At 41.0% G+C, this 23245-nt stretch overlaps 2 protein-coding genes across 8 annotated transcripts in view; both read left to right on the forward strand.

Annotated features, from left to right (window-relative positions):
• The window catches only part of LOC104966470 (low-density lipoprotein receptor-related protein 1B-like), a 1038955-nt gene that overhangs the window by 214473 nt on the left and 801237 nt on the right, over nt 1-23245 (forward strand). The gene's annotated exons all lie outside the window — the stretch shown is intronic.
• The window catches only part of elf1 (E74-like ETS transcription factor 1), a 39154-nt gene that overhangs the window by 7886 nt on the left and 8023 nt on the right, over nt 1-23245 (forward strand). For 3 of the 7 annotated variants that reach the window (XM_010794934.1, XM_010794937.1, XM_010794938.1), the window contains exons 1-3: nt 1467-1746; nt 19287-19571; nt 20175-20231. In XM_010794934.1, the coding sequence (XP_010793236.1) occupies nt 19500-19571; nt 20175-20231 (129 nt within the window). In that variant the 5' untranslated portion in view covers nt 1467-1746; nt 19287-19499. Of the gene's footprint in view, nt 1-1466; nt 1747-19286; nt 19572-20174; nt 20232-23245 lie in introns of those variants that run through there. The other 4 variants (XM_010794939.1, XM_010794940.1, XM_010794936.1 and 1 more) reach the window with 3 other exon arrangements.

A 23245-nucleotide genomic window follows, 5' to 3' on the forward strand; every position in this document is an offset into this window, starting at 1 on the left:
GAAGAATGAATGTGATGATGAGCACTCTGTGGAGAGGAGAGGGGGATTTGGGTGTCCATGACAAACGGACCGTGCTGCAGTTGAGTTTAATGAGATCATTTTTTATTTAAATCTCTTCAAGGCCCACTTTTTGCTTATTTTTTGTTCTTTCCCAACAATCCCAATTTGAGTTTGTGTTTAAAATATTTGAGCTTTGCTTGCTTGTTGAATTTACTACATGGGGCTTTTCAGCGGAAAACCTGAATACATTGATGCACACTCTAGAGCGTGAACACTGAGTGCTCACCACAGACCAGCGCTTCCTGTCTGCTTGAGCGTCATTTCTGTTAAAGATGATTATCAAGTCACAGTATCTCTCAACACTGAACTTAAACAGATACTTATGAGTCCGAAAAAAGCATTTTTCACACTTACTGCAGCTGATCTGTGACACTTTTGGTATATTTTAACACCTTAAATGAGATAATGTGTGAATAGAAGTTGCTTGAGTAGAAATAGCATTGAAGGAATGTTCATAACCATGGCTGTAATCAACACTATTTTCATTGATGATAAAAATGCAGATGAATTGGTTGATTGATAGGTTTTTCTTTTCAATGTAAGAAAATAATGAAAACATCTCCATCCCTGTTTCTCCAAGGTGATGTTTTAACATTTTGACAGTTCCTTGCATACATATTGAGTTTAACAAGAAAAGCAGGAATATTTCAGTATGAAAACAGCAATTTCTACTATTGTTCAATGAAAAACTACTTTAAAAGCTATCAAAATAGTTGCAAAAAACATTTCCTTGGATGGATTAATCGACATCTCAACTTATCATTGCAGCTCTCATTCACAGCAGGAGTTTTACCACGATCATAATCACTGAATCTTAAAGAGGAGGAGGGGGATGGGGGGGAGCAGTAGAGATAATTCCGCCTCTGAGGTGAAACACTTTACAGTTTCATCTCTGCACCTCCCACTGGTAGAAGTTGTTTTATGAGGCTTTCTACAGCAGGGAGAACTACTCCCCCACAAGTCAGCAGCTAAACTGGCTCACTGACACCACTAATAGACTCACAATTCATTGTAAATGTTTTAATGGGACACACAGAGATGTGAACTTTACTTCTGGGCTGCCATACAGATTTTAATCAGCGTGCCTGGCCCGTATTGCATGGTCAAAGTCTAAAGTGAGTGCATACCTGTCCAACTGTTTACCTCCAGCACTCCTCTGCCTCTGCAGGAGAAACCCGTCTATCGTCTTTCATGCTGTTTGAGGTGTGGCTCTCTGGTTGGGCCTCTCTGTTCTCCCCTCCCCCGCTGCAGCACCGTCCAATCCCTGCCACAGGTTGAACTCACCTGAAAGCATTTGCATTTCGAGCCGAGACTCGTTGCTGATTGGCCAGGTGTAAGGCACTCTGCCTCAGGGCTCCACTACCAATGGCGACAGCGCTGTGTGACTCATAGGGAGAGGACAAGTTGCTTCACTACACTTCTCCTTTTCTGCTTCCAACAGCAGCCATTGTCTTTTTTTTTCTCCCTCCTCTCCTCAGTTTTGTTTTGTTGCTCTTGAGAAAGAGGTGTGAGGCCAGCCAGTGGTCAACACCTTTAGAGAGCTTTGCCCCCCTCTCACCACACCTTGGATTATTCCCCTTTTCGCCTTTTGTTTTCTATTTTTCTCTTGATTTTCATTGGTTACTGTGATCGACATTTGTTCAGTTGCTACTATGGACATTGTCACCCGAACCCTGAGTCTTTGAGGTTAGTGATGAATTGTTCTCCTCCTTTTCACCTTTTACGCCTTTTTTTGGCTTTCGTTGTGAGTTGAAATGTTTTTAAATTGGTTTCTGAGAATGTAAAGTTTAAAAAGTCAACATTTTCTGTATTAAAGGGACATCATGTAGGTATATTTGCGAGTTGCATTTGTTATTGGACAGGTAGCTAGGTAATTAGGTCACTGTAACATGTACCTTTGGCTTTACTGTACCATCTTTATTAGCACATTGGACATGTTAGGGTTTTGTTAAGGGAGCTTTAGAAAGCGATGCCAGTTACAATTGATATTTAGGTAAAAGTTTTCCCCCTAACGTCTTCCAACCAACTACGATTTCAAATTTTGTGCAAGAAAACTGTCAAACATCACACGATATATAACACATAACATGACACACAACCTTTGAACATGGTAGTTCTATATATTGAGCTTTTTATATTTGGTTGCGCACATACAATAAGTTCCCTCAAACTTTGTTTACACTTACTACAGTTGGCAACGCATGAGATCACGTCAAAAGTTTGTAAAGTTGTGTTTGTCATTTTAGGAACTAATAGGATAAATATTTTGCTGATTTGTTTGGTTGTTGCTTTTCTTTTATGAACTGTTGCCTTATATGGTGTGCTGGAGCAAGGGCGGGAACAGGGTTTTGCAAGCCCCTTGACCAAGCCCACATGTATTTTTCATGGTGTAGTAATCAGTAATTACACATCATGTTGATTTCAATCCTTGTTGCTTTGCTTTGTTTGATAGTCTTTATTCAAAAATGTAAATGCTGCATCAGTTGGCCCAGAAACTGCTGTTGTTTTGCTGTGGTTACTCTTCACAGTTTAGCAAGTCTGCCCTGCAGTGCTTCATGCATCAACATCTCCAGTTCATCTAAACAAAATGTTGCTCATCTTGTAAAGTAGAGGCCAATAAGGTCTCCATTTCAATTCAGAGGGAAGTTTGAACCCAGACTATGTTGCTTCCTCTTTTATGTCAGTGTTAGTTAACCTTCCCTAAAGCCATTTGTTCCATCCATCAGCCAGTTCAATTCTTCTGCTTAATGTTCTTGAGAATCTGTTTCTAAATGTTGCTCAGTGCAGCAGAGATAAAAAAAAGCACACTTCCTGTTTCACCAGAAATCTATTCTGCACTTTTTTTTTTACCACACAGGACATTGTGCACATACTAAATCATTGAATAAACACGACTACAGTTTGAGCAATGTCTAGGTTTCACGCCCACTTTTTCTTTTCTTTAATCTGTGTTCTAATGCTGCTGCAACGTTACTGCATAGAGCACTGTAGTACAAGAAAAGCCATTAGCCAGTGCAGATTTATACCCAACTTTGGTCAACACTTTTATCTAGTTTTATGCAAAAAACCAAAGCTAGTCATTGTTTCATCAGTTCAGTATTCAGAATTGATTTTGTTGATGTAATGTTTGACGTAACTTGGAAGACAATCAACAGAGACTACTTCACAAAAATGCATATATCTATATACTTTAGGCTCATTTGCTAAACTATTATTAGCTTGGATGAATTGGCCTTGCACTTGATTTGTAACACCTGTTGCACATGCACCCATTGAGTGAATAGCTCAGTTGTTGAGCAGGTACGAGTTTGCATTTGACCTAACTTTTTCATCCTACTCATGCCCACCCTTATTTGGATTGTAAATGAGGCCATGGTGCCTCAGAGGATGAACTCATACTGCGGGTGCTGTTTAGTGAGGCATTTTGTTTGCCTCATTGAGAGGACATACAGGCTGATGAAGAGACAGAGAGGGGGCTGGACAGTAGTATCAGGTAGGCTCCTCTTACAATACAAAGTCAACAAGTCTTAGCCTGTAATTACATCATTAGGCTTGGGCAAGATGATGGAGGCGTTGCAAGAGAAGGGAATGGTGAGAGGAGGAGTTGGGGTGGAGTTTTTAACTATAGTCCCAGCATGCGTTAATATGTAAAAATTGAGGATCTGTTTAGTTTCATCTTACAGGCCCATGGATCAAATACAGTAAACACAGTGCGATCTTTGTATAGTCAGGTACAATCTGTTTTTTCATGCTTTGAATTTAATAAAAGCTGCGTCAGCTCCAATTTCCTGTTTCAGGTACAAACTGTTCTTTATTGCAAAAACGCTGACAAGTATTTCTTTACTTGTATACATATCATGTTGGCAGCAACAATGCAACAATTATGCATTTGCAAAGGCTATACATTATATATATCTGTTCTCCATGTGGAGTAACTAAACATGTGTTCAAGCAAAGAAAACTGAATTTCCATGTTTATCTTTAATGAAATATTTTGGGGTGCAGAACCCTGTGGACTCATAGTGAGGAAAGTGAATACAAACACACACCTTGTTTACTCACAGTCATTATCTTTCATATACCTTCCAGTAAAAGGTTATGTGACAAAGAAAGAGCGTGGCTGTTTGTTATATTGCTCAGGCATGGATTTGCATCATGTTTTCAGGCCAGATGATGTATTCTTTGCCATTTAATTTCCATATCACTCTGGGCTTCTTAAAGGAAGTGCAAGTGACTAGCGTTTGGACTCATGTGACCAACTGGAAAAAACTGGGTGGGGATAGTTAATGTGTAACACTCTCCTCAACGGCTCCTGCCAAGGTGCCACTGAGCAAGGCTTACCCTAACCCTAACTCAGTAGATTGAAGCCACTTGTGTTACTGTGTGTCACAGGTACACACAGGAAACCCTCCCTTGCTAAATAAAGTGAAATCGATTGAGCAACTGACTACCCGTGTTGCAACTGACTCTCTGCAAGCTGGGACTGGCAGCCTGTTTATCTGAAGAAAAATTACGAACTCGATCTGTGATCATCACATCTAAACTCAGAGCCCGATGAAATAGTGTTTCTATGTCTAGCTTTAATCTCAGCCCTTAGATTCATGATTTGTGGCGGAGAAGCAGTGATGGTTCTTGTTTTTCCCTCTTGTGGGAATTAGTCCAGACTTATTTTCTAAGAACTGAAAAGGATGTGATGTAATTCTGGACTTCTCAGTGATTACAAACCTATTTATGATCCACAACATTTGATCGTTGGTTTAGAGGATTTTTAGGTTTGCTCTAGAGGTTGGTGTACTACTGAAAACAACAAGACAGCACTACAACTTTTCAAAACCACGTAGAATGTAATTCCACTGTGATGTATCACATTTAAAAACCACCTAAAATACACCTGAAACCGTGAAAGATGTGAACTCCTACGCCTACTTTTATAAGAATCATAACTCCCATCTGGAATGAATGGGAGATCGCCATGTTTCAGAGACGGAGAGAAATAAAGAGAGAGTGCATGTGTGTGGGAGAGAGATGACATGTGGAATATCAGGTCACACCTTTTGATAACACTCCTGGTTATGCAACGTACCATGCCGGTCAGGGCACAGATTCTCTGCCTGTAAGAGCATGTAGGTCCATGTACTGCTGTCTGGCCTCAACTGCTCAACTTTTGTAGTTACTTTTACATAACTTGAGTATTTCCAAATGATTTCCAAACTTATTTGGATGCAAAACCTTTACTTGTGATGAAGTATTTTTACTTTGTGAATTAAATACTTTGAATGTTACAACATTGATTATGCTAGATTTACTAAAAGAGGCCTTCCTAAACATTTCTCAAATAGAAAGTTATTAGTGGAGCACAGACCTTTACCAATGTTAACAAAACTGAAAAGTGAGTGTGGGCCCCCTGACTTGATTCTTTCCAAAATATAATCGTGTTTTCCTTGGCTCATGCTTCACCCTTGACCCACATTTCATGAATATCAGGCTAATAGTTATACATATCGAACTGGAACTAAAACGTCCTTGGTTGAGGTTATAAATACACTAACATGAATTTAGTTTATTAATAGAGTATCCGTTTTTCTCTAGTGAACTGCTTTACTGTGGAAATCCTGATCATGAATGTGTCTTGATTTGAGTTTTTCTGGCGTAGTGGTTGTGTGGGTGGAGGCAGGTTTCATGTGTATTTTGTGGCTGATAAAGGGCAGCATTCAGACCCTCATAAACATTTCCATTACAGCGTTCAGTTGGCTCTGCCTTTGTTTGAAGCACAAAAGTTATTTGTAGCTGTATGATAATTTGAGTAGTATACAGCTAGGTGACTGCTATAGCACTATTCTATATAATGCAATGGCCTGGAAATACATGTCAATGTTTTCTGTGGGTTCCACACTGCTTGATGTAACATGGCTAAAAAAAAAAGGTTCGAGGTGAATTTGAACTTAAAACTGACATACTTAGTGGAATACGTTTTAGCTGTTGCCAACTCCCTCACACTCCATCAGGCACATTTTAAAATCATGTTGGCTTTAATGCAGTATCACTCAGTACAAAGAGGCATTCTGACCCAGGCAAAGAGGGAAATTGATTTCCCACATGGTTTTTGGGAGGCTTTGGCCCCAGACACCCAGCTGCAGCGGTGGCTGAAGCCTCAGCAGCAGGCTGTTATATGGAAAACCCACCATGATGACTCCAGCATAAACTGCTGAACTCCTGTCTGAGTGGAAAGGTCTCTTTTTATGGAGTTATGTCTGTTTTTAAACCTCTCCCCCTTTTCCTTGATACTTTGCATTTGATTTAAATGTCACTTTTTCCCCTTTCATTGCCTTCTCCTGCATGTTCATGAAATGTTCCATGGCCAGAAATGAAATGACTGTGGCATACATACATTTAGGCATTTCATTTTGATTACATTGATCCTTAAAATATGACACATTTACAAGCATGAAGGTGCCTTTTTGGTGAAAAATGAAAATGTGTCATGACATGTGGTTGGTGTGGTGGACACGATGTGTGACAAACAAGGGCCTGAACCACACAGTTTGACAGATTAATGCCACTAAACAAGTCAGTTCACACACACACGGCTGCCTGCAGAAATGACAGACTGTTAGGATAGTAACTCTACAGTTATATCTTCATTTCTTTCTGAAATTCAAGCTTATCCTAATTGAAACTGAAACATTTAACATCTAATCTTAATGGCTGACAAGAGTATTCTTGCGCAGTGGTTCCCAATACACAACCAAATGACATTTTACTTTACTCTCACATTCTCACACTGTTTTTCCCCTTTTACCAAGTTCATAGAAGATTGTTTCAGCGTTACAACCTGTTCAATATAAATCTGTAAGCAGTAGGCTTAGCTTAAAGACTTTGGACAGGTAAAGAGCTAACCCTCTGTCCAAAGATAACAAATCTTCAAGTACCTCCAAAGTAAAACATTTTTTTATCTTGTTTGTTTCACGCATAAAAAAGCTGAAAGGTGTGTACACGTAATCTTTTGGTATAAGAGAAGGTTATTTGTTTTCCATTGTTTGTCTGGCTCTACAGATTACACAAACAATATAACATGGCGATTAATAAGATCTATGGTGCTGGTAGACAGCATTTCCTCAAATGTTAAACTATTCATTCAGTCTTAGTGAAGCTATATTCACATTATGTCACTATTACTCAAAGTGTCTGACATTATAAAAGTATACTCAACTTTGCAATAGTAGTGCTGATTAAATAATCTCATTTTCCAATTTCTCATTAAGTCAATTTTTACAAATAATTTCTTTGGATCCTCCAAGAAAAGTAATTTACTACACAGGCAGAAGCAGTTTAAAAAAAAAAGCCATTCAGTCGTCAGATTATGCTTGTTGTGCTCTGTCTTCCCACATGCGTCCTTGAACATACACACCGGGCCTTTTCTGAGCTGAATGAGGCCCACGTTCTCCCTCTGTCTTGTACCACAGAGTCGACTGTGTACAAGCCTTCTCCCTCTGCGTGTTCCTAAGCAACAGCCACTCCTTGTTTACCTTTGCGTTTTTGCATTGTGATTCTCGTCAGAACAACATAACCCCGGCCCCTCGAGAGGCTGATTGTCAGGCCTCTTCATTCAAAGTAGTTTTGAAGCCACGGTTTTTGTGTATAAGTCATTAAAGGACACATGTCATGGCCATTTCCACTGATCACAATTCCATTGTTGAGGTATAATAAAATAGAAAAATAATGTGCAATTTTCCAAACTCACATTGGTTTCGCATACAGCATCTCTGTAAAGTATGTGTATTCAGCAGTATTCACTTTCTCCACTAAACGGCTCGCTGCAGCTCCCCTCCCCCCCCCTCCATGATTTCCTTGTTTAGCGACACACAGCCAAACACAGCCAAACTCAACCTGAACACACACAAAGTCACAGCCGAAATAAAAACAATAAGTGTGGCTTGATATTGAGTAAGAAAAAGGTTTATAGGTTGATAAACGCTGTGAGAATGGGTCTGCAGAGAGAATTTTGCGCGATCCCAACTGTCTGTTATCAGCCTGCAGCACGGAGCAGAAATCAGCAGGGCTGCCTGCACTGAGTGTGTGTGTGGATTGGTCAATTTGGACCAATCAGCGGGGGCTTAACGTAACGGCTCCGCGGACGTAACGTAACGGCTCCACGGATTGGCCCATTTAGTTCCGGATACGTGCTTACGAAAGCACGTACCCGGAAGAATCAAATGGATGATGACGTCATGATGACGTTTCACCAACGAGGCGTTTTGGGGAGGTCTGTTCTGTGTTAGAGTTTTACTCCCTACAGGGTGTACTTTGAGGGTTTTGACTCTGCAGACCGTTTACATGCAGAAAAACCTTCATAACACACAAGGGGACGGGTAATAACCGGAAAAGCATGACATGTGACCTTTAATATCTGTATCCCCCTTGTAGAGGGCCTTTTTTTTATGACCTTTCTTCCTTGTTCTACTTCCCACAAATAATGATCATTAATACGGTTAAACAATAATACCATGTCAATATTTTCCTTTACAACCAGACTGGACTCCTGACGCTTTACACAGGACGTTTATTGTCCTCAATCTCCTGCCCCCGTGCTGCACCTTCCTCATCGCATGACTGTCATAAACCAGTGTTTCATAAAGGCTTCTCAAATATTGACCAGATTGTCCTTATGCTTCCTGCACAGGCTCAAACACTTCTCCAAACAGCTGAAATTAACCATTTGATTAATGTTTAGAGCAGCGGATGTACATTATTTTAATGTATAATGCACTAGTGCACTATAAGTACGGTAATCCTATTTTTCTTCACCTTTTTAGCAGTAGTTAGGGCAACAAAATCATGATTTTAAGATCAGGTGACTAAGGTGCAAAAATGATCTAATACCTAAAGCATGCACTCCAACCATACGTCATCACGTCTGGAGTTGTAGTTTAGGCTTGTTAGTTCAATCACATGGCCTAACTGTTTCTGTACCTATTCAAAGTATGCAGCTGACGTCATGACTCAGCACTTCTTCTTCTTTGCCCTTAGATCGAGGAACGGGGCAGGCATAACGTTTACTGGCTTTGAGATTAGAAACATTGGCCAGTGATATCTAATACCACACTGACCTAGTATCCAATTGTGTGAAATCAGATAAGCTCTCTTCAAGGTGCTATAAGCTGTCTCGGTGTGAGTGGTCCTATCTGTGAGGCTTTACGGGGGATCAGATGGAAAGAGCTGATTTAGTCGTTATTAGCGGCTAATCTGATGCTTGATCTGAGGGAATCTTAAAAACAGCTTTGCTAAAGCTGCAAATTAGCATTTACCAAAGGGGTTTTAACCTCTTTCCACAGAGGACGCTTTATCATACATAATAGATACAAATATACTGTGTGACATACTGTGTGAGCAGACAGTGTTTATAGTGGATTTAAAAAATGTATTTAACATAGAACGTCACTTTATTGCATAGAGCAAGGGGAAGCACACAGATAGATAGACAGATACTGTAGATATGTGTAATTTGTTGTACTGTATTGGAATTATTATGTCACAGCAGTAGCAGGTAATCAGCCATTGCCCAGTATTACAAAAATACACAGTAAATGCATACATGTCCACACTAGAAAATTACACAAACCTGGCTATTAACAAACTAAATCGGCCTTCCAACACATGGTAAGTACTAGGCATTGTGTTACATTTGAACAGCGCCAGGCTAGCTATTTCCAGCCTTAATGCTAAGCTATGCTAATGGCTGCTATGCTAAGGGTATTGATTTTATCATCTAACTCTTGGCTAAAAAGCAAATAAGCTTAATCCTCAAAATGCAGAACTATTTCTTTAACCAAAGTTTATTAAAAGACAGAGACATTATTTCATCTCTGTGTGATTGAATCCCCTATCTCTGCATGCCTGACTCCGGTGGACACATCACTGCTTGTGTCCAGACCTGTTTGGTATGCAGCTTCCTGCTGAGTCCCCGCCTTCACTTCAGCGTTGGAAGAAGTACTCGGATCTTTGACTCAAGAAAAAGAAACAATACTGCAGGGTACAAATACTCTGCAACAACCAAACGTCCTGCATTCAAAATGTTACTTTACTAAAAGTGTGAGCATCAAATTATATTAAAAGTGTCATAGTTAAAAGCACCTATTGTTGATACTTGATTATAACTATTGTTGCATTATAGTAGATAATTATTGTTGCAGCTGGAAAAAGGCTGCTTTGATCAATGATAATACATCTTAATTATTAGCTGATTTTATTTTGTATTAATAAAAAGAACCTGCAAAGTAAAAAAGCAATAAATCCACAAAAACTAAATATTTGTGTGGATTAAAAAGTAATATTTATGCCATTTAGTGGACTCGAAGTATAATGTAGCAAAAATGCATGTACATACACAACTTATGTACAGTACTTGAGTACTTGAGTTACATTCCACCACTTGATAGTAGTGCTCCATATGAACATATGCTGCAAGGCATATATCTTTTCTAGTTCATACAGCACAAAATCTCCAACTGGAATGTCTCCCACTGAGAAAATAAGCTGTTGTGGGGAGCTGCATAAACTGATGGCTGCTGTCGAGGGCAATAATGTGCGGTTTACAGTTAATAACGAAAGAGGAGTGTCGTCCTTGTTTTTCTTTCAAGCTTTGTTCAGAGTACACTGCTGCTATGTTTCTGGTATGATGTCCTCTGTTGCTCTTGCTGCTGCCAGTACACCTGTGCCGTGACATGTTAGCTTTGGAATGAATGTAAATACATCAGGGATGGGTTTCTGAAGAAGCAGCAGATACGCAGCATAGCAGCAGTGTTTTAGAAAACCCTTCAGGATTTAAATGTAGCTTTGGTCATGATGTTCTGAGAGAGTCTGTATATGATTCTCTAGCGTCTCTTTTCGATCTTACAGAGAGTTCTTTTTCTTCTGTTGACTACAGCATCCTGCACATGTCTAATGCTTGTGGGATGCTTGCTTACACTATAAAAAGGAGAGAATTCAGTTTTTCCAGTCTAGTCATGCATCAAATTGCTCCCACGCACACAGCAGCCAAAACAACAGCAGAGTAGCATTTCAAATATGTCTGCAAGAAAGGCCTAAGCAGGGCAGCATGAGGCAACCGACACACGCACAGACTTGCATGTGTTTTATCCCAACCTTTTGTGTGTTTCGCTCTGAATCATTGTGCTTCTAAATGTACACAATTGAGTCAAGACACAATAGGAGCAATAAGGTAACATCAGCAGGTTCACATTGTTTTCACATATACATTTAGAACTTAAAGGGGACCTATCATGCAAAATTCACTTTTGTACGTCTTTTATACATGAATATGTGTCCCCGGTGTGTCAGGGAACTCACCAAGTGTCAGAAGACACAACCCTCTCTCTTTTCCTCCATACCCAAATCTCTAAAAACGGGGCTGCAACGGATCTGATACAGATTTGAAATTGTTCTGACATCAGAAACGGGGAGCTCCGCCTATATGGGAAACTCTCCACCTATCAGGGGAATGAGAGGTTGCCGTGACATGGTAATATCATGGTAACATCATGGTAACAGCATGGTAACAGCATGGTAACATGACGCTCGTGCCTCGCCCCCCTCCTTTGCAGGGGGGCGTGGTCAGCTGCAGCTCATTTGCCACAGAATCCGCCCTTGCAAAAACAGGGCTGGAATAGAGCAAATAGAGCGAAATGAGGCATGGCTAAAATGCATAATCTGTTTGGTATTTTGAAAAAAAAACTTCACAGACATGTTTTATATAGGTATGGCCCTACAATATATTATTCAAATATAGCATGATAGGTCCACTTTAAGAAAACTGTTTTTTTGTCTTCCAGATACTTTGGATGCTGTGTGATTTCCTAATAGCCAATGCAGTGTCATGATGAGATTGCTGCTGTTTGTTACAGTGTCCATTTAAAAAGAAAGCTGTAATATACAAATCAATTGATAAGAAATACATCTATAAACAATGGATGTTCTCTACACGTATAGGCTCTGATTGCATTGTCACAACATTTGAAAAAGTGTAATATAACAGCAAAATAGATTAATAGCATTGTTTCACATGCCTTTTTCTGGTGTATCTAATATAGAGCGTCTTGTTTTGGAGTTTTAGAGTGACTGTTTTGTGAAATTGTTTTGCTAAAAAGATTCTTATCATCCTTAAATAATCTCATTTGTTAGCAAAGAGTAATTAAGAAACCATTTCAGGGTCAGAGTTGTTGCTTTTATCCTTCTCTACTTTCACTATTTAAAATGTAGAACAGAGAACATCAGCTGGAAGGCCTCAGACTTTATATTTGTTTTGCCTTGAGTGGTGATTTTGAAAAGATGGCACTTTGATGCAACGTCTCTTTCTTTACATCTTATTAACAATGTCCAGATGCTCTAATAATATATCTATCAGCCTTGTGGACATTATACAGCGCATCAATGTGATGTTTGAGGGTGCAGATGTCTCTTCTGAAACTTTGCTGCAATTTCCTGTCATGTTTTCACAACTTCGGTGCTTCTTCCTATCAGTGACATGTGGCCTGTTGCCACATTATAGAAATAGGCCGCTGGGGGTAGTTTTTGACAAATGGGCTGCATCTGTTAAGTTAAAACCTGCCTCTCTGTGGTGAGAGCGAGTTTCAGGTTCCTCCGGTAAGAAGGCATCAATAGTCAAGATGGAAGTTAATGACACGTGCTGTTTTGAAGGATTTGTATGAGGACATTTCCAGGCTAATTGTTTTTTTATATTAACTAGGAGCAGAAGTTAATTCAACAGATGGGATTTTAATACATTGCTTATGAATGGCTTTTACGTGCTTTAGGGCGGGTATTCTCATTGGTTAAAAAAGTTAGCGGGGTTGGCCTAGATGCACACAGTGCAGTTTTTGCTCAGATATTTATATTCTCTGACCTACAAGTGAAAACTGTGTGACAGGAACTTAGTTTGTTCTGAGAATTACTGCAAAAGCGACGTGTGTGTGTGTGTGTGTGTGTGTGTGTGTGTGTGTGTGTGTGTGTGTGTGTGTGTGTGTGTGTGTGTGTGTGTGTGTGTGTGTGTGTGTGTAGGGGGGTGAGGGGGGTTAGTTATGCTGTCTGTGTTTGCACGCCTTGTGTCAGCATTGTGGGGAAGACATGTCTGCAAGTGGCAGGTGTGGCTCTTAGAAGCCTATTGTGATGCTTTAAGTTCACCATCACTGTCATTAAAAAAACCTGCGTGAGAATGTGAAGCAGGCTTAAAAATGTCAGGAGGTATAAGAATATCTAATTGGCGGTCAATATTTTAGAAATAGATTTTCAGCTTGCTGTTCTCATGTATTGTATTTATGGGATCAAATCACTTTGCATGCAGAACTAAAACAATAAAAATATATAAAAGTCTGTGTTTAGATACCAAACTGTGTTGTGATCTTAAAACAGTCAAATAGAAACTGTTCTTATCTTTTATATCTTGTACGTCACTCATCTTTCTATATTATTTACGTAGGAAATGCTACCTGTGTCACAAGCCTCACATCTATAAGAGTAATAGCATGTTTTTGAGAAGGAAATAGGGGGAGTTGAGAACTTTCCACTCTTACATAGAGGAAGAAGTTTTCTTGTGAGTGTGGTTTAACAGACAGGAAACAGCAGAAACCCACTGCTCAGTGATGCTGTTCCTGTGACTGCAAGATTCACAGGTCAGTTTGTGGGTGTTTTTTTCTACCCGGTTTTGTCACAGCTTCTGAAGGCTGCATTATTCCTTTTGTGTGCCCTGAAACCAGAAAGTCCAGTATGCTGTGCTACAATTAAGGGCATGTGAGAAGATAATATATATGACAGAGAACAGCCTCAGCATACAACATGCCTTTTATATATTTGGACAAAAATGATTCATAAGTGAAATGGAATATGGTCTTTAGAGACAGTTCTAAAACGTTGTCACTGTTACTAAACTTCCAACCATCCCTTTTCTCCAGTCAATACTATTCTACCAAAGCTAATGTATAATCATTCACAAAGTGTGAAAGATACAATGTAATAGTTGGCACAAACAACTGTAAGGCATGAGTCCTTCTAGAGCCTCGAGCCTGAGTGGAAAAGTACAAGGTTCGCAGGAGATGAGATTAAATTCCATTCTTGTTCTAAAAGCCCGGGCTCGAGGTGACGTTTTCTTTCATTCTTCATTTGGCCCTGGCACGACTGAGCCAAATGACTCCTACTTTAAGATGCAGTGAATACAGGCTCGGACACACTGTGCCCTCTCGTTTGTGTTTCTGATGCCTTGTGTTCGCAGCTGCTTGCTGTTATCCAGTGTCTGTGCCTGCCTCTGTGCCCGGCTCTGCCATTTTATAACAACACGCCTGGTGTGGCCTCAGGATTGCAGTCAAAGCACTCCATTATTCAGCTCAATACAGCAGAGTTTGAAACATGGTGAGACTTGTTGTGTTGTGCAACGATGGGTAGTGAATAAAATGTAAAATGCTCAGAAAATACTGTATACAAAACAGTTTTTATGGTGGTGACGGGGTGCTTACATGTATAGCGTTGATGCAACTCCTTAATTACTGTCTTATTACTTAGTACTTAAGCTACACTTTGCCCCCTTGTTTTCTTATCTTAAAATATTGGAGCAGTGGAAATACATGCATACGTTGTCATTTATTTTACTAGCCATGTTTTTCCTTTACTATAGTTGTGTTTTATAGGCATTTTCCTTGGCGCTAAAAGTGCTATTGTTACATTCTGGTGCATAGTTTAATGGCATCTATACAAAAACATACCTCAAAGGGAAATGCTGTTCAGAAATGATGACCAGTATTCTCTGAGGCCCACTTATGCTATCACAGAGCTCCAGGATTGAGCTGGAGCTGCATATCACTGAGTCATTTCCTTTACAGGAACCCAATGGATCTTGCAAAAACAGCATGTCTGTGCTGACAAGCATTCAATAACATGGTAGTGGTCAGCCCACACATTTTCTGCCATCTTGCACACCGTTGTCTCTGTGAACCGCTGAGTTGGGAAACCTTCGCAGGACTCATTTCAGGTTTCCTCTTAGCACTGAAATGTGTCTGTCAGCCTGCATGATGAAGGGCAAACACACTGCCTCTGTCAGTTTTAACCTGACAGTCACCTGTGTGGGAAAATAATTTAAATACCAGAAATAGCACCTGTGCTCTGACATCTTAAGTCCTGTGACTGCTGAATCACAGCCTCCCGAGAACACTGCTGAACGTCATGTCACCTGAACAAATCGGCATATTTGTAACCTGAGCTGAAAATGGCTGATAAGTAAAGTTTGCCCTGGTCCTATTCTCGCATCTCACAATGTTTGCACTCACCACATGCAGGGTGAGTCATTGCTTAGTCATTCAATTGGCTTAAATTACCTCCTTTCATGGTCAACAATGAGCTCAGCTGAAGAGACTTAAGCGGGGGGAAGTAGGGCCTTCTGGGAATGCTCCATTTGTTCATGAATCCTAACTCTAATTGGTTGTTATTGCGACTGGCAGTCACCATGCTGTAAGGGTGGAGTAGGCCAGTGTTTGCTTCACTCCTCCTCAGTCTGCTACACACCAGCCTGCCTTATCTGACAGACAGTTGTAATCGCCAGAGTAGAGGATATTGATAAAAAGATCAAATCACCATGGTCACAGAATGTAGCAATGCTATTGTTCTCCATATTAGTGATACTCTTTTGGATTTATTGTTAATTTTATAATAATAATAATAGGATTAAAGAATAATGTAAACAACCGCTCGTTGCTGTACTATAAGTTTCCTGAGGCCAAGGAGTTGACAACCAATTGCATGTTTTTAATACAAAATTGTGAAAAAAACATTCAGGATTGCTTTACTTAAAGCTGCGCCTATCAGTGTTTTTATATTAGCAGTGGATCAAAGGGCAATGTGAAAGGAGTTGAAGCCCCAGAGAATGATCCCCAGCTCTGCAGTTCCCCTCAGATATATGTTCTTTTTTAAAGTATTTTTAGCTCATTGTCTTGGCTCTCATCAGAGTTGTTTCCAGACTCTGCTGACTGCTGTTTTCAGCTCAAAACACTAGGAAAAAAACTCACTGTAAGCTTCCTGCTTAGCAGCAAACATTTTACAGACATAGTTAATGACTAGCCTGTCAACATAGTGGAGCATTTAGCAGCTTAACAGTCAGATATTTCCCAGATGAGTTGGTGGAGACCAAAACAGAGCCAAAATGAAAGTGACAAAAAAAAAAGAATGCTAATGTTGCTCCATGTGTAATGGATGTGTGCTGACATGTTTGCCATCACAACTTCATAAGGTGAAAATACATTACTATTGTGTTACAGCTTCTTGAACTGTTCCCAAAGTGACAACAGCCATTTAAAGCTGCTTTGACATGAATCATTGGTCACATTATTTAATAGCTCGGTAGGACTTTGACTTTGTATATCGTTTTGGCGGTAATATTTTGAATTTGAATATTTGATTTAATCAAGTTGTTAACAGCGAAAGCAATAGGGATTTTTTTCTCCAAAAGAAAGCTGAAGAGAAGGGGGGGGGGGGCCATGGATTCAAACGAATGACACAACTATAACACATTTCATGCCATAGATTTCTGGGTCACTAACCAGGATGCCCTGCCTGGAAACTAACCACACTAAAATACTCAAGTCAGGCCCCACCCATCGTGAGTCACAGGCAGTCTATATGCTCCGTGGACGAATACGCATTGAACTTAGTTGTGAAATCCCTCCCTTTGCTGTTCTTCTCCTCTTCTCCTCTTCTCCTCTTCATGACGTAGTGAGTTCTCTTACAACCACGGCCCTGTGCTGGGACAAGGCAGCTGTTGTCATGTGTTCAGGGATAATGTGCAGGCTGCGTCCGACTAATGGCTGGCTCTCTTGTTTTCCTGTCTGCTTTTAGCACGATGCCAACTGGGCCATTCAGATCAATGAGGCCCTGACACAAATGCAAACAGTGGCACAGGCTGATATTATAGTATGAATACAACTGAAAACATAAAGACACAGACACACAGCAAACTGGACATAAATATAAAACACAGGTCAAGAGAGCAGAAGAATGACTGTTTACATCTATCTTTATCTGATCTGATGTCGTGGTGGTCTGTTTCCTGTCATCTCAATCCGTTAAGCCGTTAATATGGATGTTGATAATTAGTTCTTAAGAAAGTATTTAAACATTGACAGGTTTACAATACATGATAGATTTCTCAGATTGGAAAGCTAATAACAATAAAAAACAGGAATTAACAAACACAATTCATTAAAAAAAATGTCCTCACGCCAGATTTCAGAGGCCTGCTGTTATTGGTTGTAAACAAACGGGTCCTAAGTGAGTTGTAGAACGACTCCAAATTTGACAAGGTTCCTCTCTTCAATAAAAGCTGAGAGCTTTCAAAGGCATGAACACTAGCACATTACTCATCCCCTGTGATGTGTGAGGGGATGCCTCCAACATTCACTTCAATAAAAGACTTCTCCAAGCACTGAATGTTCATCATTTAAAAAAAAGTCCTGCCTGCAGACTTATCAGCTGACATTTTGACACTAACAGATTCATAAAAGTCCATACAAAAAACACAACTGTGACGAAAAAGAGGAACTAAGAAGCTCTTATTCAGAAGACGCCTGGTGTTCTAGCTTCTGTGGGAAAAAAGGCAGCCAAGCTAAGCAGGGCAACTTCAGAGAGATCCTATATGATACAGGAAGCTGCACTTTCACCTCATCCCACACGGGGTGCCTGGTCTTTAGAAAGGGCAGATAAAGGCATCCGCTGTTAATGTGTTTGTGGTCCATTTGAAATGAGAAATAGAGAGTGTTTTTCCTTTTTTATTTATACATCTTCCTCCATTTGGAAGCCCCACGCAATACATCCCCTTCCTTTCTGCTTGAGTCTGGTAATAGCTTGTTACACTCTCCAAGCACAAAAACATGCCAAAAAGATCAGGGCACCAAAAAGCTCCAGACAGATGGCAGCAGCAGCATCCCGCTTTGGCAGAGGTGGGCATGGACACTGCCCAGCAAAGACAACAAGAGGGGCAGACTGGAATGAAACACTAGCCTTCAAAAAGATTTAGTTTGCCCATCTCTCTGTCTCTTCTGCCTCCCAAAGCGGTGCTTTCCAGACCACGGCCACATGTTACTATTCTGTCTGGACGCTCAGCAGGAAGATTAACTAAATCGTAAAATGCGTTTGGCCCCTCTGCCCCACAAGCTGCTCTGAAGTTCAGTCCTCCTTTATCACCTCCTCTTCTTTTACCTAAACTTCAAAATACAACCGGGCCTGGTATGCAACCTCGTCACTCACACAGGCATTTCAAAGCAAATGAGCTCCACCCTGCAGCAGCGGAAAAAGCAGGGATGGTGTGTGTGTGTGTGTGTGTTGAGGGGGTGCACTAAACATTGCCATCGCTTTCTTCTCGACTGCTGCCAGCTCTTTGGTCTCTGGGAAAAGAGCAGTTTGGAGGGGGGGTTTGTAGCCCGGGGGTGTGCAGTTATTCCTCAGCCCCTCCCGTCATTCAGCCCTGAAACCTGTCTTTTGGCTTGTTGGGGCCACACCTAAACAGACACACACACACCAGCAAGCGACAGGACCACCAGCGTCCCTCCCCCGCTGCTTGTGATCACAGTAACTCCCCGAGGGTCAACACAGAGGGGCTTCCAGAGCATCATCAGACCAGTGATCTGTGTGTGTGTGTGTGTGTGTGTGTGTGTGTGTGTGTGTGTGTGTGTGTGTGTGTGTGTGTGTGTGTGTGTGTGTGTGTGTGGAGGGAGGGTTGGCTTGGACCCTCTCATGTGATCACAATGTCAGCCTCCGGACTCTCATGATCAAGGGGTGTGTGTGCTGAGGGGTGTCTTCTCTTCAGGGACGGAGACACAGCTATGAAATTAGAGGCATTTGTGATGAAATCAGGATCAGTTGTGCACTGAGGCCCTCCTTACTGTAAGCTGACGTGTTGCTATGCTTATTTTACAACTCCGAAAGTCAATTGATCAGGCAAAAGAAAGAAAATGTATTGGCAACTATGTCGTTATTGATTTGAAAGATGTTCAAGCAAAAAGGCAAATCGTTGTTCTTCATTATCGTCAATTGAATAGTTTTTTGGTCTGGATTGTTCGTCGAAAACAATGATATGGGTTTTTATCCTTGCACAAGCACTCTTGCACTGATGTCCCTGCCTCTCTTGTCTCTCAGTGAAATGGCACTGATCTAATATGTCTCCTGACCTCCGCCTCTATCCCTGTGTGTCTCTGCAGGTGTAGATGCTCCAGGCGCAGCGGGACCCAGCCTCCGTGTCAGAGAGGGACAAGGCTGCTCCCACCTGGGCCACAGTTCTCCTCTGAAACTCTGCTCGTGGTCGCTAACCGCACAGATTAGAGAACAGGAGGACGTCGACAGGGAAGCCATTTTGTGAGGTGAAGCTGAGGAGCCAGGATATTTTAGGCAGTTCGCTGCCCTCTGAACCAAACATGACCACTGCAGTGCAGCCTAGTGAACTGGTGTTTGAATTTGCCAGCAACGGGATGGACGAAATCAACCAGGTACCTATCACACTGGGGACACCACATTTAAAGTATTCATAGAGTCTGGTACTTTTTAAGATAATCTGTTGAATATCTACAGACAAAGAAAAATGATTATAGTTGGACTTCTATAAATACTCTTTAAACTATAAGTATCCAAGTAAACTGTTACAACATATTTTTAAATCCATTTTCTTGTTGCTTTTATGCATAACACTTGGAGACTGTCTTTTATAATTCGAATCACAAGACCAGTGTTGGGCCGCACATCTTTTTTTAGATCTAGATATAGTGGATACATGGACGATTTCTCAGAGCAGGGCAAACAAAATGTGTGTAAACAACATGGTAACTGAGGTAAGATCAGCTTTGGCACAGAGCCTGTGATCTTTAACTGCGACAACATGTTGGGGTACGAGGCTGGCAGAGGTGAGGATGGAGGTCTGGGAAGAGGAGTGTGGGTGGCCGGGAGCACAGAAATGGAAATGTTGAAAAACCTGCAGCGAGGTTAGGGTGCGTGGGAGGCACAGGGTGGGGCTTGGCGATGAATTAGTTTGTGACACAAAGGTTACTGTGTGTGTATTCTTTGTGAACCTATATGTCTTTTCATTGCCTGGTTAGGTTTGCAGTTATCTCATCCCCACAACCGTGTCTGAATCCTGTGGAGCAGGATTGATTGTAAGTGTAGATGCATCTGTGTTTATGTGTGCTGGTATCTGTGTGTGTGTATCTAGTGACAAGTTGTCACCAGATCCCTGAATAGCTCCAGTTCAAGCCTAACCTGACGGACCAGTTACAAGGCAGCTTGTAAAGGATGGGATAATTCCACTTAAAGGTCTTTCATTGTTCCAGTGCTACAGTGTTGTTCTTTGCTGCACCCACTCAGCCTGTTATGTAGGCATTATGCCCCTATTTACCAAGTCCTGCAAATAACCCCCGAAAAAGGAAAAACATACTGCTGCAGTTGCCATCTTGTGTTTGCTGGCTGCTGTAAAGATTTATTTTGGCCATAATAAAGCTGTTGGGGCTCAGTGAAATCATAGAGTGTATCTTTAATGATTAGCCATGCTGTATTGGTTTTTAAGTCAATAAGTAGCTCCCAAAGCTGTATCAAGTAATGGCTTAGCTTTGTGATTTTCAGCACTACAATAGAAGCCATAAAAAAGTCATTTGAAAATACAAGAGAAAGAAAGGATTCCTACGTTTGAAGGACATGATAATATCTCACGTGCTAGCTAGGGGCTGCTTCACTTCTAAAAATCGGTATAATGAGGATATTGAAAGTGTGCAGACAGTTAAACTCATTGTGGCTGGGCAGGTAAAGCAGAAGAGAGCGGGGTGTGGGGGGGAACAGCTTGCGCAGATGCTGTTGCTTTCAAAGGCAGAATGGGGAACTCGGAAATGCAAATGGGCCCGATTCTTATCGCTACTGTTCCTCTACTAGAAACACTATTCTATTCAGCAAAGAGGAAGAAGCCGTTAAAACGTTTATGATGTTCAAAATTATTTGTCAGGCATGTTGGCTACGGGTGTCCTAAATGCCCTTCTTAGCCACAATTTAAACCTCTTTCTTCCACAGTGAAAATCTTCCACAACGTAACATGCTTTTCAAATCCAAACTTGGTTTAAATGACAATTAAAAGCTAGTTTGAAGGTGTTCCCAGCATAAACAGAACCCAGTTAACATCAAAACAACAGCCTCAGACGTGTCATGCTCTGTCAGCAAACTGTATGGGACTTTCTGTGTGGGGGGGTGGGAGGTGCTGCTGTTTCAGGAGCTCAGCAGACCAATAGTGAAAATGCCTTTGTCTGTCTACACGACTCACACACATGTTTGACTCTCACTCAAGGACAGCAAACATCATTCAAACCCAGACAAGGAGACGCAGTAGCCTCACTGTCTAGCTATCTGATAACATGTCTACTATTAGTGGGACATATCCAGTGTATGTCAGGGAGACATTAACTGTAGTCAAAGCAAAACTCTCGGTTTTTATTAGCCCCTTTGGGTTTTTTCTAGCAAGATGCCATTAAGTGTTTGTTGTTGATCTTCAAAGTTAAGATAGACCTCTTGTGGAGCCATCACAGAGAGCTACACTATGTACAGTGTGTGAAATTACTAACAGGCCCAACCTTTTAAACACAGTGTCCAAATAATGATCTGATTTGTTAATCTATTGGTTAAAGTGTAGCCAAAATGTGTCCATGGGCTCCGTTGCCCGCTCTTCCCACCCCCACGGCTCAAAGCCCAGACACCTGGTATGCCCCAGAGGTCCAAACCAACAATGGACACTTGTGTAAAGAGACAGATAGGTCTTTATTCATGTCCCTCCTACTGCACCTTCTCTCTATCCTGCCCCATCTTTAATAAGGTCATGTCTGTTAAAGTATTTTCATAATTGATCTGCAGACCATTACCATACAATGTTTATTTGAGGAGGCTAGTTTTTATGAACTGCTGTTGTATTGAGTGTTTTTAAATATGAGAGTTTTCTAGATGATGCATGTTGTTATTTTTAGGGCAGTTGTAAGTTACACCCTGATTATACGCAGTATGATATCAAGAAGGTGTTTTCCCAGTTATGCATTCATCTAACTTTAGTTTGGACACGGAAAAGATTCTCAAAGGATTCTCTTAATCATGATGGGTTGAAATAGTTCTAGTAACTGAACATTTGTATTATATTTGTAACTATTTCAGTGTGGTTTTGAAACAAACTAAACTGTTTCTTGGCACTGACATGGTAAAAGTTATTATTTCAGTAAACTTTGAAGTGCAGTCTGCTGCCCTCTGCTGGTGGTGACTCTTAGTTGTTCTGCATCAAAGTACCTGAGGTGACCCTTTCATTGAAAACAAAAGCTATGATTATGGCGTGAAACTTGGTTGTTTCTGATCGTCCTCTAATGTTTTTCCTTATCTGAAACGCACACCAAAACAGACAGAGGGTGACATTTAAACAAATAACTTGACTTTATGTTGTTTCTACTCTTTGAAATCCACATATGAACACATCTTGCTGTAGGCTAATAGAAGCAGAAAGAAACACCAAAATGAGAGTTTTATAAACCAACATGACTGAATTAGGCCCCATTGACACGAACCCAGCGCATCAGTACGCACACTTGACCCTTTATTTCTGCGAGGAGCTCTCCAGTATGTTGGGCTTCACCGTTGTTTCAATGGTTTGACCCGAGCTCCAGTAATTCCCAGTGTCCCCCGGCTCCTCCTGCATCAGGCTGAGCCATCTCTGAAATGAGTCGGCAGGGTTACAATTCCCAAAGCACATTTAGTGCATGATGAAGGGTGTGCTCGCCTGCAACTCACGATTGATCCATTAACATTCAATTGGGCTTATATAATATCTGAGCATAAGATTAACTTCTCAGGAGAAGTAGGCCAAATCAAACAGCTGGTTCCTGTCCTCTCCAGCGGGTCCCGGTGGACCGCTGCAACACCACAGAAATGAGCTCTCCTCCATGCTATGTGCCTCCACATTAGCTGAAATTGAGTATGAATCTATGATATTTTACAAGGCAATAAAGACAAGAGAACAAATCTGGTTATAACATTAATCTGGTGTCATCTGGGGGTTTTTACATTGCATTTATGATGTGTAGTGGAGGAATTAATGGTGTTTTTATTGCATCTACACATATGTATGTGCAGAGACCAGTCAGTCCCCTGCCTCCCT

The sequence above is a fragment of the Notothenia coriiceps genome, unplaced genomic scaffold, assembly GCF_000735185.1.
Source record: "Notothenia coriiceps isolate Sejong01 unplaced genomic scaffold, NC01 NC01_scaffold00037246, whole genome shotgun sequence".
Taxonomy (NCBI): domain Eukaryota; kingdom Metazoa; phylum Chordata; class Actinopteri; order Perciformes; family Nototheniidae; genus Notothenia; species Notothenia coriiceps.